Source organism: Nannospalax galili, unplaced genomic scaffold (assembly GCF_000622305.1).
Source record: "Nannospalax galili isolate Female #2095 unplaced genomic scaffold, S.galili_v1.0 scaffold160, whole genome shotgun sequence".
Lineage (NCBI taxonomy): Eukaryota > Metazoa > Chordata > Mammalia > Rodentia > Spalacidae > Nannospalax > Nannospalax galili.
The window spans coordinates 1,673,402-1,686,833 of NW_008346900.1; the positions used below are offsets into that span (position 1 = coordinate 1,673,402).

The following is a 13,432-nucleotide window of genomic DNA, read 5'->3' on the forward strand; positions in this document are numbered from 1 at the left end:
GGTGTGGTGGCGCACACCTTTAATCCCAGCACTTGGAGGCAGAGGCAGGCGGATCTCTGTGAGTTCGAGGCCAGCCTGGTCTACATAGTGAGTTCTAGGACATTTGGGGCTACAGGGAGGCACTGTCTCAAAAAGACCAAAAAAAAGATCCCCCCACCAAAAGAAATGTGGACAGTGAAGGCTCATGAGCTTTCAGACTACAACAACCACCCTACAGGAAATTGGACTAGAGGCCATTTGTGTTCCGTTCTAGCAAAGGGTTTGTCTACATTATGTCCACACCCTGAAAATAGGAATGAGGCAGAATTCAAAGTAATGGACCAATTAATTTGGTGGAAAAAATTTCAAGACAGCATAACATTCAGGCTGCGTCATGGTTATTGCTGGCTGCTTTTAGCCAGCTTTACAATGAGACTCAGGAGTGAAAAATGGGGCAAACGTGGAAAACGTGCAGCCTAGGTGGAAAGAAAGCTCATCTGAGTGTAATTGTTAAAGAGATTAGTAACTTATAAGACATTACACAATTAGCACTGGGAAAAATAGGAAAGTTCCCTTGAAGGCATTCTATGAATTGAGGAGGCACTGCCCACCCTGGGCTCCATGGTGTAAAACTACAAACTCATTGAAAGGCTTTCTTTATACTGTTTCTAGGGCACTCTTCTGGCACAAGGCTGCCCAGGGAAGTTCTTCCTTGGTTCTACCACCCAGTCACTTAGAAGCCACTGGAGCTGTGATTCCAGGGGGTCAATCTACTGCTTAGGCTGGTGACAGAACCTGGCACTAATTCACATGATACTGGTTTTTACAGCCACACAGAACACAAGAGTTATGGGGGTCATGGAGGCATTCCCCAAGATTTCTGAGAAAAGCCTGTAAGGCCAGGCAATGTGTAAGAGGGTCAGACTCCCTGCAGGGAGGGCTTAAGAGGGCTACACACGAGGCTATCTGGGTGTGGGCTGAGCAGCAGTGGGGACCCCAGGATATTGAGATGCCAGAAACTTGGAAGATCTATAAGGAAGAGCTACAAGCACCAAGCACAGCCAGCCCCAGAGGCCACCTAGGCTATAAACGCAGGCCATTTGGATGGAGCTAGCTAAGCCTGTTGGGGCCCAGATGATGTCACTACAAATGCTGAGGATCCAACTATAGGATTTGGTGCCTGTCATTCTGGCTTTTGTCCCATTCTTCCCTTTCAGAGTGGAAGCATCAATATATACTAGAAGTTTTTAACTTTTTGATTTTACAGAGACTCACAGTTAACAGTATGCCTTAAGTATTGGTACTTTGAACTTTGAACTTTTGAATAGTGCTGGAATTGTTAACTCTAACCCTGAGGACTTCATGGGTCTCTTCTTCAGCAAACTATGAGGGTACAGCCATGGGGCCCCAGCACCACATGACAAGTTCTTACAGGACACCTCCCGAAGGAAGCCCTCCCTTGACTGCAGCCTGACCAACTACCTTAGCCCTGGATGTCCCCAAGGACTATCCTCTCTCCACAGGCTAAAGCTCCTGCCCACCTGCTGGGTTCCCTCCTCACCTGAGACACCCCCAATCTCTCTATTACCACCAATCTCTGCTTACCTACAGTGATACTATGGAGTTAAGAATGCACAGACGTGGTAGCACACGCCTGTAGTCCCAGCACTTGAGAAGTAGAGACAGGCGGATCTCTGTGAGTTCAATGTCAGCCTGGTCTACATAGTGAGTTCCAGGACAGCTGGGGCTACAGGGAGACCCTGCTTCAAAAAGACAAAAAAAAAAGAAAGAAAGAATGCACAGACTGAATCTACCCAAAGAGTAAGATGAAGCAGGTGGTTCCTCAGTCATCCATGCCGAGACCTGGCCTGTCAGAAACGAATCCCTTAGGATTGAAGGGGTGAAGGCACTGGGTGGACAATTTGCCCACGTTCAGAGGTGCTGAGGACTAGGGCTGTAGCTCAGTGGTAAGACACTCGTCAAGCATTCATGGGATCCTGAAATCCAGCCCCAGAAACACACACACACCCCACTTGTAGCTCCCTCATAAAGGCTAATGGCCCTCTCCGTTGGTCCAGGCTTTTGTGCCATGGGAGCCCCTCATTCACTGTTGGGCAGTACCTGGCAGCTTGGCTTCCTCTGCCACCTACATGCCCTAGGTTATCCCTACTGTGCCAACAGTGCTGGCAGGCCAGCCTTGTCCCTCCCCATATGCTTCTAGGGTAACCCACCAGTACCCACCCCAGGCTCAGCCTTTCATATGCTGAAGAAGAGAGACATGATTTCCACATCCTGTCGATGAGCCTGGAAGCTGAAAGAAATGCCCCGCCCCCTGCAAGTCCTGAAGGCTGTACCAAGAACAACAAAGGGGAGAGGCCATTGTCGAGGCTGGGCTCTGCCCCTACTGTTAGAGCTAAGAAAACCAACAGTGTGGGTAGGCTAGACCCTCCTGTCACCTGCTGCAGCCAGTCACCCAAGTGCCTAGGATCCCATGGGGAAGTAGAACAGGTGCCCTAAGACTCAAAACAAGGCTCAGAGGCACTCCCACTCCAGCTTGAGTCAACCTGAAGCCACCTGGTACCTTATATGGATGAACCACATCTTTTGGGGGCTCTAGCCTTAGGGAGACCCAAGCTGCTCAGACTTCAGGTGGGGCAGAGTCCCAGGACCCCCAGACAAAGGGGTGGGGCCAAGCACAGCCTCTCCAGGGTGGGGGCACAGGCCTATTCATGAGCTGCCAGCTCTGAGGTCATTGCTCACTTCCCTATGGGGGGAGGGCAGGGAGATCCCCCACCCAGCGGGGAGAGGAATTCCAGCCTCTTCAAGGACAACCTTCAACCCAGTACCATGCCTCAACTTCTGTACCCTGTGGGCCCAAACTGGAATCCCAGGAGGTCTGGGACGGTGTGCCAGGACAGAGGGATCCATGAAGAATGGGGAAAGAGGAGGGGACACTTAGATATGGCAGATATGGACACTGGCTGCTCCTGGGAGCTGGCAGCCTGGCCCTCATGAGTCCCTGGGGCCCACCCCCGCCTTTCCCTGGGCCAACCCCAGGCTGCACACTTGCTGGATGCTCTGGCTCTCCCCAGTCAGCTGGCCCTGCATTTTCCTTAGCTGAGTACACTTCACAAACACTGATGGGCAGAGTACAGGGGCATGGAAACTCCTGTCACTGTTCAGGGATGCGCTTAACCATCCCACCTTCTGCCCGCTTGTCCGGCTAGGCCTGTCTGTCACATAGGAGCCCTGGGCAGCCATCCTCAAGGGCCTTCTGGCTGCAGACACTGGAAGACAGGGAAGGCTGTGCCCTAGTAACTCCCCATCTGTCTCCAACCTGGTCACTGCTCCGAGGGCCATAGCAATGGCCGAGGTGTGACCTGGGAGGGGCACAGACCCCTGGCCTCAGCCCTCCCCTGCCACGCCTCCTCTACTCAGCTGCCAAGGCAGGCTGACCTTTCTGCTACTGCACAGCTCTTTGCAGAGGGAAAAAATGTCTTTTAAAGCAAAAGGCAAACAAAAGCTGCTGGTTATTTTTAAAAATCTGGCTATTTTTGAGCAGGCACGTCTCCAGGGCAGCAGCCAGGCCAGGCTCTTGGCTACCAATGCCCCTTTACTTCTGCCCAGCCTGACCTCAGAGGGCCAAGACTCCAAAAGAGAGGTTCTGCCCTATAACCTTGCCTGACAGGCTGGCAAGGGCCCCATGAGCCAGGCTGGTCATCCAGGGCAGAAGTCCAAGGCAGGCTCTGGGTTTGAGGAACCATGTGGCCCTGGACAGCCACTTTTCCACCCGAGGCACAGGGCATCAGGAAGAGTTTCAGAGGGGACGGTCAAATAAGGCACTGCCATTTTGGTGTGAAGGCTCCAGAGCCTCAGGTGGAAGATGACGTGTCCCTTGGGTGGGTAGAATAGAAGCCACCTGGCAGAGGGGCTGCCCCTGAACCCAAGCAGAAACAAGCAGGGGCGGGCTGGGTCTGGACATCACACCTGAGGACGAGAGGGGAGATGTCCACATCCAGGATATGTACAGAAGGTCAGTCTCTTAGCTGGCAGCAACCAGACTCAGACATCGCATCACCAAGGGGCAGGCACCTCAGGGAAGAGCAGTGCTGTTTCCTAAGTCCATAGCTCTACCCTTCCCTGTCCCATCTGAGGACTGAGGAGACCAAGGCAGGCAACTGTAGCATCCTGGGGCTGAGGGGGATGACCTGCCCTTTCAGTGGTATGACTCAGCAGGAGGCCTGTGACTCAGCCTGAGCCCTGCAGGAAGAAGGCCCTATGCTAATTCCAGGGAAGAGGCCAGGGTCCCAGGTGGTGCTGGGTGGAGGCAGGAAGCCCTTCCTAGCCCTAGGCATCCGGCTAACACCACCCCTCCAGATCAAACCCCAGGGAACGTGGACTTTCTGGGTCCTCCCTGGGTCTTCTAGGCTGTGAGTGGTCCAGTCCATCTGCCAGCCTCTCTGTCCACTCTCCAAATGTTTTCCACCTCACCAAGACCCTACCTGGAAACCTGAGGCCATCGCAGCAGGGGCTGTGATGGGGTCTGCTCAGACTCACAGCTGGGTAAGGCAGAGCTATCCCTTCAACAAACCAGGGAACCCAAAAAACAGATCACATATGGACCCCAACCCAAGAGGTGGAGGAGTGAAAAAGGCTAGGGGGCCACGGACAAGCCCACCACTCAGGAGCAAAACTACGAGCATGGGAGCTGGTATGAACCTCAGTTGTATAGTGCTAGCTTAGCATATGCAAGGACCCGGGCTCTGTCCCCAGAACTTTGAAAGTGAGTCAAATTATTAAATACAGACATGGGGTGGAAGCCTGTATGGTGGCACATGCTTATAATCTGAGCACTTGGGAGGACCAGGCAGTTTGAGCTCATCCTCAGCTACACTGCAAGCTTGAGGCCATCCTGTTCCATAAAACAAGACCCTGTGTGATAAAAACAAAAACATGAAAAACAAAAACCATGAGATGTACCAAGAACAGGTAGAGGCCCAGGAGGCCCAGGAACCCCAACGCTGCTGAGGCAACAGGCAACAGGTGTGTCCAGAGCATGCAGAAAGGCTGTCAGGGAACAGGCAGAGATGACGGCCCTGGCAGGGGACAGGAGGTAGCCAGCTAGGGATCCCAGCTAGACAGATGCTAAACAGCCCTTGTGACAGCAACAGGGGGACCTGGGATGGGCTCAGGGACCCTGGGCACCCCAACTAGCCTGAGCTCCCTGTCCCTCCTCCTGGCAGTCCAAATGGTCAGCTGGGGCGGGGGGAGCCACAGGAAGTAGAGTTGACCCCAAGGGGACCCCATGGCTGAAACCCAAACAGTTTAGTCTCCACCAAGAGGTGCAGTGAGAGTTGACAGAAGAGCACACAGCGGACTTTGTTTAAAAACACAGAACACAGGAAGCGTTTGGCAGGGTGAGGGGGTGCACCGGGGGTGGGGGGGTGCCACGGCATGGGGAGTGTCAGGACGGGTGGTGCAGACATGGGCATCACTTTGTCCATGAGTGAGTAAGGAAGGGGACCAGTGTGTGACAGTGGCGTGCAGCTACTGAGCGCCAGCCAGTGTGGTAGCAGAGGAGCAGCCAGGGTCCCCCTCTGAGCAGGAAGAGTAAGAAGAGGGAGGGGAGCTGGGGTGGCACACACCTTTAGTCCTAGCACTGGAGGCAGAAGCGGGTGGATCTCTGTGAGATTGAGGCCAGCCTGGTCTACACAGTGAGTTCCAGGACAGCTGGGGCTACAGGGAGACCCTGTCTCAAAGACCAAAAAAGAAAAAGGGGGTGGGGGGGGTGGGGAGAGGAGGAGGAGGAGGCAAGTAGAGGGAGGGGAGGGTATAGACAAGAGAGGTAGAGGGAGGAGGGCTAGGTGGGACAGGTAAAGGGAAGGGAGGGGTATCAGATTAAGACAGAGGGAGAGGAGGAGGTGGATAGAGGAGGAGAAAAGGGAGGGGAGGGGAGAAGTGGAGGAAGGAGACCCAGGAAAAGGAAAGGCTTGCCACTTGCCCTGTGCACATGCATCAAACCACTGAGGGAAGGAAAGGCCAGCTCAGGCTCGGCCTGAGAACCTGCCTACTCTATCCCGCCCCTGGAGTCCAGCTGAAGGGGTCAGGCTGGCACACCCCTGCACCTGTCCCAGCCACTGGACTCTGTAACTTAAGCCTGACTATGGGTACACTTCCTGCCACTTCCCTGGACAACCCAGCTGGTCTCAGGGCACTGGCCACATGGCTGTGAGTCCGGCCAGGCTCAGGAAGCTGTAACAGCAGCTTCACCCTCATGATTACCAGCAGCACCCAGGACCAGCAAGCTTGTCCACAGATCCCCAAACTAGCTTTCCTGAGAGTGCAGGACAGGGCAGGCCTAAAGGACATCTGAGAGCCAACATGCCCTCCATGTCCGGGGGTGGGGGTGGGGGGATGGACAGGCTCTTCACCCAGGGCCTTTCCTATTCTCTACCAATACTTTAGCCTCAGGTCCACCCAGTCCAGTCCACATCCCAAGTGACCTCAGTGTCCCTGTACATCTTGGCCCCTCTTTGCCATCAGCCCGGCATCCCCAGTCATCCCGTAGCTCAGGGCCTTTGGGGCTGGGGCAAGGGCTGCTGCATCACCTGAGTCTGCATAGCAACAGGTGAGAACAAAGCCCTGGCTCCCTGCCAGGAAGGGGACTAGCTGACCTGGGAAGGGGGGCTGACACCACAGGTAATGGGGAGGTACTGAGGGGAACCCTGAGGGGCCAGATCACCAGGGGGTGATGGAGGTGGTCTACAGTCAGCCAACTTATCCCTGCCTGCTTCTAAGACCTGGGTGCACAATGCTGGTGAGCTGGGGGGGTGGGGGCTGGAAGTGGTACTCAGGTTAGGCTCCTCTGCCACGTGGTCTTAGCCTGATTCCGTGAGTGCAGGGTCTGACTCTGGAAAGAGGAAACCAGAGCAGCCACTTGACTACTGGGCCCCAGAAGGGTCCAGAGGACATGGAGATACAAGAGCCTGACACCCCACCCCCCACCCTGAACCAGACCCCCGGGGAAGTCAGGCTGGGACTCAGGAAACTGTCCCTTTGTTACCAGCAGAAGCCTCTTCCTGGGGACCCTCCCACAGAAAGAATCCTCTTTCAAGGCCCTAGTAAAGGCCCAGGCTCTCCCAGGAGTCTTGTCCAGGGGCCCTGGCTGCTCTTAGATGGATGTCATGGGGACTAGCCTACCAAGTCCAGTGCCAATCTTGGGCCCACTTACGGGCTTAAGATCCTGGCAGCCCAGTCCACCCCCCCTAGGAAGAACTTGAGTGTCCGTGCCAGCTACCCCCACCCCCTTCCAGGGCATCCGCTTTCACAAGAACAAAGGCGGCCGGCCAGGCACTTCTTATGCTTCCTGAAGGAGTCTGAGCTCAGGGCCTGCACCTAGGAGGACCTCCCAGGGCTGCATCTCAGAAGCCCGGGAAGAACTCTCCCAGCATAGAGAGATGGAATCAGACTGCCTGCCCCAGCCCCAGAGCTTCCTGCCTCGAACACCGCCAGCAGCCAGCAGGGGTTGTGGGGGATAGGGAGATCGGAGAGAGGAAAGATGGTGAAAAGCTGGTAGCCTCTTCTGACATGTAGTTGGAAAGGGTTCCCTTTCCCTTGTGTCATTCTGTGGCTGGTAAAACTGAGGCTTGGGAAGATAAGGTGTCCATATAAGAAACACTCTCCTAGCTTGGAAAAACCTAAAGGTGGACTTGCTGCAGCCCCAACAGACAGATATGGAGACTGAGGCTCAGAGAGGACTCTGGGCCTTAGAGGTAGCAAAGTCCACACGGGGTCAGCCAGGCAGTCTACTGCCCTAGCCCCTCCCACACAGCACTTGGGCACAGTGCCCACCTGCTCTGCAGGCCCTGTGGGGTTGCCATGGAGACACGGCCCTCTCTTTCCTCCCTAGGCTCAACCAGGCAAGACTTTGGGAGGGAGGGCACGAGCACCCCTTGTTGCTTTCAGTAAGTGAGGGTTCACATACACGCTTTCCTATGAGTACCCTGCTGCTGTGCCAGAGCAGGGGGTGGGTGGCCTTGGGCCCATGGGACTCCTGAGGCCCCTGAGACTCCAGAAGATGAGAATTCGGAAGGTGAAAAGCTGGGAGATAAGAGAAATGGGCCAGGAGAGCCCAGCTAGGCAGCCCCCGACTCCTTTTCTACCCTGGATGCTGAGGCACAACTGTGAATCAGGTCCCCTGGAAATTCTAGACCTCTTGTTGGGACCCAGTCTGCTCCCCAGCTGCCTGCCCACGAGCTGCCAGGCAGGGAAGGAAGTACCTGTCCTACAGGCCTGTCCTCATAGCCTGGCTATGGAGGCCTGGCCTTGCCTCCTCTCCTTCCACCATGCTGTGCCTCCTCCCACACCTCTGGGTGCAGCAGATGTACAGGCCCAGAACAGAGCAGAGGCCAGCAGAGTTGTGGCAGGAGACACAAGTTTCAGGGCTGACAGGATGATAGCTATAAAGGAAGCAGTCCTGTAGCCTGCCCCACCCTGACCCCAACTCCAGCCTTATCCACCCACTTTTCTCTGGTCCAGGGAGCCCCAATATGGTTACCACTTCCACAAACCAGGCTCCCAAGGCTAAACACCTGGGCCGTTACACAGAGCAGGACATGGCTATGAGTGTGACCCAGTCCCGGAGCAAGATCAAGGCTCCCAGACCCTATCCATCTCGGAGTGGGCTTGCTCATCACGGAGAAACATTCTGACCCACAGCCCTGCCTACACAGGGACCTGGAGGCCAATGAGGGCCCAGAGTTGGCACTCTGCTTCAGGCACTGATCTCTTGACCCAAAGGTGGTCACTAGAGCACAGGTATCTCAGGAATGTCCACTTCTACCAGACCTCCTCCACATTCCTGCACCCCTCCCATCCCCATTAGGAATTCCTTAAAGTAAACACAGGCAGGCCTCTGAGGGCACCAGGGGCTCCTAGCATGTCTGCAGTACCTCCCAGCTACATACTCAGCACCTGTTCCCTGCCAACTCTGGGGTGGCCCTTGTGGTGCCCATTCAGCCTTCGCCTTCCTGTCCATCCAGGGATGCTGAAAGAACAAAGACACCTACCACTGGCCTGCTCTGCCCCTAGCAGTCCTGCCCTAGACTCAGTCTCTCTCTGTGGTGACCTCACCAATCCCATTGTCTTGTCTGAGGTGAACTATGTGACTGGAGCAGCACAGGCAAAAACAGACCTTACCTGGCCCAGGTCCAGGGTGACGTTGACCTCGTTATACTCCAGGCCACGGGACAGAGGCGGACTCTGCCACCAGCGCTCGGTGCCATCGATAGCATTGCTCGCAGGGTGTGCCTTGTTGTTGCTGGCAGCTGTGCAGATGTCGCAGTATTGGCCCTGCAGGGAGGAGGGCACGGTCAGATGACCCAGAAGGTCTGGGAACCCCTTGTCCCCTCTAGAGCCACATTCCTGCCATATGAGCCCCAGATTCCATCCTCAACCTTCAGATGCTCATCGACCACATGTGTTAGGTCAATTCAAGGGCTATGGCTCCTGTGAGACAAGTCACACACATCACAGAAAAACTAGGGTGGGAGTGGACACCTGTTTTAGGCAGTAGCATCTGAGACCTTCAGGGCAAAGGGACTACGCTATGGTACAAAGGGTATTGCAGAGGCCTTCAGACCAGTGCAGTTAGAGCCAAAGGAAAAAGGGACAAGTGTGGACAAGATGCACTCTACCACTCCCACCACCACTTTCCCTGCTGGCCACTGCAAGGAACTCTATAAGGGGTTGAGCAGTGTGGGGTAAGGTGGATGAGGAGGGTAAGCTACAGGAAGATCACCTGGTGGAGAAAGATCCTAGGAGAGTCACCCCCCCCCCGCAAGCCTGTCCCCAGAGGCCCCACCTGGGCCTCCTGTCGTGTACCCTATGGAAGAGGGTCTCCAGAGACAGAGTTAAGCTACGGGGAGTCTGTGGGGCCTGGGCTGGAAGACAAAAGTTCGAGGCAATGGCAGGAGGCCTGGCCCTCCTGACTGAGCCCTGGGACACAGCACAGCTCCCTAGAAGCCCTGGTGTCCCCATCTGCAGGGTGGGGATAATGGGGCACCTGCTCACTGGGATGAACAGATACACACAAGGCTTGAGCTGCTAGAGTCACAGCCCAGTCACCTGCTGGGGCCTGTGGGACGCTACAGCAGAGTCCTGGACTGCTAACTCTGGTGTGGGAGGGTCAGGGGCAGGGCCATGAGAGCCCACCCCCTCACCCCATGAGGAAACCTTACCTGTCCTACACACAAAGGCAGCTTTAGAGACCTGGCCCAGAAGGTGGCCCTACCCCTCCCAGGCTGAGGGTAGGGGACAGACCTCCTCTCCCAAGAGGGGGTTGGGGTATAGGAGGTCTCTGCAAAACCAGCCCCTACTTGACATAGTAGACCCTTCCCTGGAGTTCCAGCTAGTCCCACTGTGTGTACTCAATCCAGAAGGCAGCAGACACCATGTTGTCTGTGGTCCTGGAGATCCCAGGTGCTGCCTGCCATCTGGGTCACTCTTGCCTGGTAGTCTTTGTAAGACTTCATGCTAGCTGTGTCCTCCATCTTAGTTTAGATGTCAGTCCCTGGGCAAGGCATTGCTCTGGACCACCCAAGAAGTTGACCTGCATCCTGCCAGGCTTTGCCTGCTATATTTATCCCAACAACCATCTGGCTAGTCCCACCAGGGCCCCCAGAGCTCTGCAGTGGCGGCACACCTTTCCTGCTCCACCACCCGGAACTGTTGCACAGAGGGGTTACGGGAATGGTCAGCCTGTCTGCGCCAGACTAAGTCTAAGTGGTTACCCCCCGCCCAAGCAAAAACCTGGGTATCCTCGGCCTACAGAGCTTCAGGGGACACAAAAAGGGGCCCAAAAGGCTCAATGACAAGACACCCCATGGGTGCTGGCCAGGGTGGGGCTGGGCAGAAGGATGTAGTTGAATAGGCCTCCCATGGAGGCTGTTTGCTGGTCCAGACCCAGTGGGACACAAGAGCACCCCCAGAACCCGGGCCAAGGGTCAAGGATGCAAGAGGGGCCTCTAGTTTTCCAGGAGCCCAGAGAAGTAAGTGTGTGACCCTTTCCAGGTGACAGAGGATCTGGAGAGTTAAGAGAACAGCAGTGCAAGTCCCTGCTCAGCAGCAAGCTCCCTTGGTGGCCAGTGTTTCCCTACTGACACAGGGCTGGAAAACCAGACTCCCTCCACCCCTCTGCTCCACAGGGTCCTGACGGGAACAGAACTAGGAAATACAGGGGCTGATTAGGACTTCCTCTCCTAGTGAGTCACCAGCTGGCCTGGCCCAGGGTGGCACAGTTCCTCTCTGATGCCCACCTGAGACTGGGCCGGCAGCAGTGTTAGCTGCCCTCTGTCTGCCCTGGGTACCTACTCTCTTTGTCCAGAGGCCCACTAGGACTTCGCCCAGGCTCCTCTGTGGGATGCCAAGGTCCCATTCTGTTGCACAGAGGGCCCCTGCCTTCTTGGGGCCATGCTGTGGGGTTAGGACCTGTGTCCTCGATGCCTCACTCCCCACCCCATGCTGGACACAGTGGGCCCTTGAGATGCGGCCCCAGGCCACTTGGTTCCCAAGCTGGGCCTGTACCACTCACTATAAGGAAGTGATGATACCATACAGAGAGATACAGAGAGATGATACCATACAGCAGATAATCCTCCAAGTGGGCCAGTGCACAGGTGGATCAGGGGGTGGTGGTCTGGGACTTGATTTCCCACCTCAAGAAACAGCAAACTCTTAGCTAAGCAGTGAGGAGGGTCTACGGAGCCCAGCCAGTCCTTCTTCAGCAGGTACGAAGCTCCCCTCAGGGGCCCCCTCCTAAGACCCACCCTCCTTACAACCACATGCAGGGAGCCCCCAGTCAAGGGGCACACCACTCTGACTGCTTGCTCCAGCTGGACCCCATTCTGGCTTGTAAGCCTTCAAGCAGGTGTCTGCACCTTTCCAGGCCTCAGGTTCCCGGTCTTGGAAGCTGCCCCTACACTTATTCTTACAGAATGTAGGAGGCCAGAGCACGGGGGATCCTGGTCTCTCTCAGTTCCCTCCTCCCGACTTGGAAGCCCATGGGGGGGGGGTCGCCGAGTGGGCAGGCAAGGAGGGTGGTGGCCTGGTAAGGAGTGGGCAGAGCTAGGCTCTTTCCTCACCACCATTAACTCATTTTCAGCTGTCTTCTCTTTCCCCAGCCTCCTTCCACGGAGGTGGAAGCAGATCCCTACAAGAGGCAGTTTGAATTACACAGGCCCTGATGGCCCCTGACTCGCCCTAACGCGGGGCAAGGATGAGCAGTCTGTCTTAGGATGGACTGCAGGGAACACTGGAGCGCTAGACTTCGCCGGCAAGGCTGACCCCAGCCCCGACAGAAATCCAGAGTATCTGATCGGTCAGCTCTCCCGGTGATGGGGTCCAGCTGCAGGGCCACTTGGCCCACCTGCAGGCTCAGCCTGAGGGTCAGTCCTCGGGAGAGTCTTTTAGGAGCCTGAAACGCACAGATCCACCACCTGCTGAGCAGGGCCCTGCCCCGAAGGCCCACAGGTGTTCCCGCTCAGTTCCACCTGGCCTGCCGGCCCTCGCCCACCTCCCACCGAGAAGCTTCAATCCTCTGCTGGGTTAGTGAGCGACCAAGAGACCGTAGCCCTAAGGGCGCCGCGCGGCTCTTGCGCACGTTTGGTTCCCATCAGGAGGCCAACAGGTTCCAGCCGGTCCCGGGGGAAGAAAGAGTTCCCGCCCCCTCCCCACAGCAAGTGTGCACCGTGGGAGGAACTTAGCCAAGTTCCGCCCTCCCTGGGATCCCGGACTCGGAGCCACCGGGGACTGGGTACCGGTCTCCTCCAGTCTAGGTCACCGCCACCGGGCTGCGCCGGCCCCGCGGGCTCCTGGTCCGCCTCAGGGACGCTTCATTGGCCTTTCCAGCAGGACGCGCAGTTTCTGCGCAAGTTTCAGTAGCCGCGTTGGGGTACTTTTTGGTCGGTCCCTCAATGCGGAACCACCGAGTCCGGGCGGGAGAGTCGGGACCCTTGCTTGGACTCTCCTGGGGCCCGGGCACCCCCGGGAGTCGGCTGGGTTCCGGCGCTCCGGTGGGAACACCGCTGGACGGTGCAGCCAACTCCTCCCCGCGCTCACCTGGATGGTCTGGTTGGGGTCCCCGCCGGCCACGGGGCCCCCCACCAGCTTGCAGTAGAGGTCCTCCGTGGGGCGCGGGGCGCCGCGAGCCGGGGCCTCTTCGCCGCAGGTCGCGGACGCGGCGATGCGGGCACCCTCCGCCAGGTTGAAGTAGGGCGGGTGCAGGCTGAAGCCATCGCCCGCGGGGGCCCGCGCCTCGCCCAGCAGCACCAGCCCGGCCAGCAGCAGCAGCAGCGGCGGCGGCGGCGCGGGGCCCCAGGGACCACCGACGTGCGGTGCGCTCCCGCTGCACAGCCGCGCGCCGCGCTTCGCCATCTTCTGGCTGGGGCAGCGTCTT

General features: G+C 56.9%; 1 protein-coding gene across 1 annotated transcript in view; it reads right to left on the reverse strand.

The window, feature by feature from the left end:
• Lama5 (laminin subunit alpha 5) overlaps positions 1-13,426 on the reverse strand; it is a 51,512-nt gene extending 38,086 nt beyond the window's left edge. Inside the window, exons 1-2 of the mRNA XM_008843240.3 lie at positions 13,096-13,426; positions 9,178-9,330 (exon numbers count right to left, since the gene is read on the reverse strand). Of these exons, the coding sequence (XP_008841462.1) occupies positions 9,178-9,330; positions 13,096-13,410 (468 nt within the window). The 5' untranslated portion in view covers positions 13,411-13,426. The remainder of the gene's footprint in view (positions 1-9,177; positions 9,331-13,095) is intronic.
• Between the last annotated feature and the right edge of the window lie 6 nt (positions 13,427-13,432).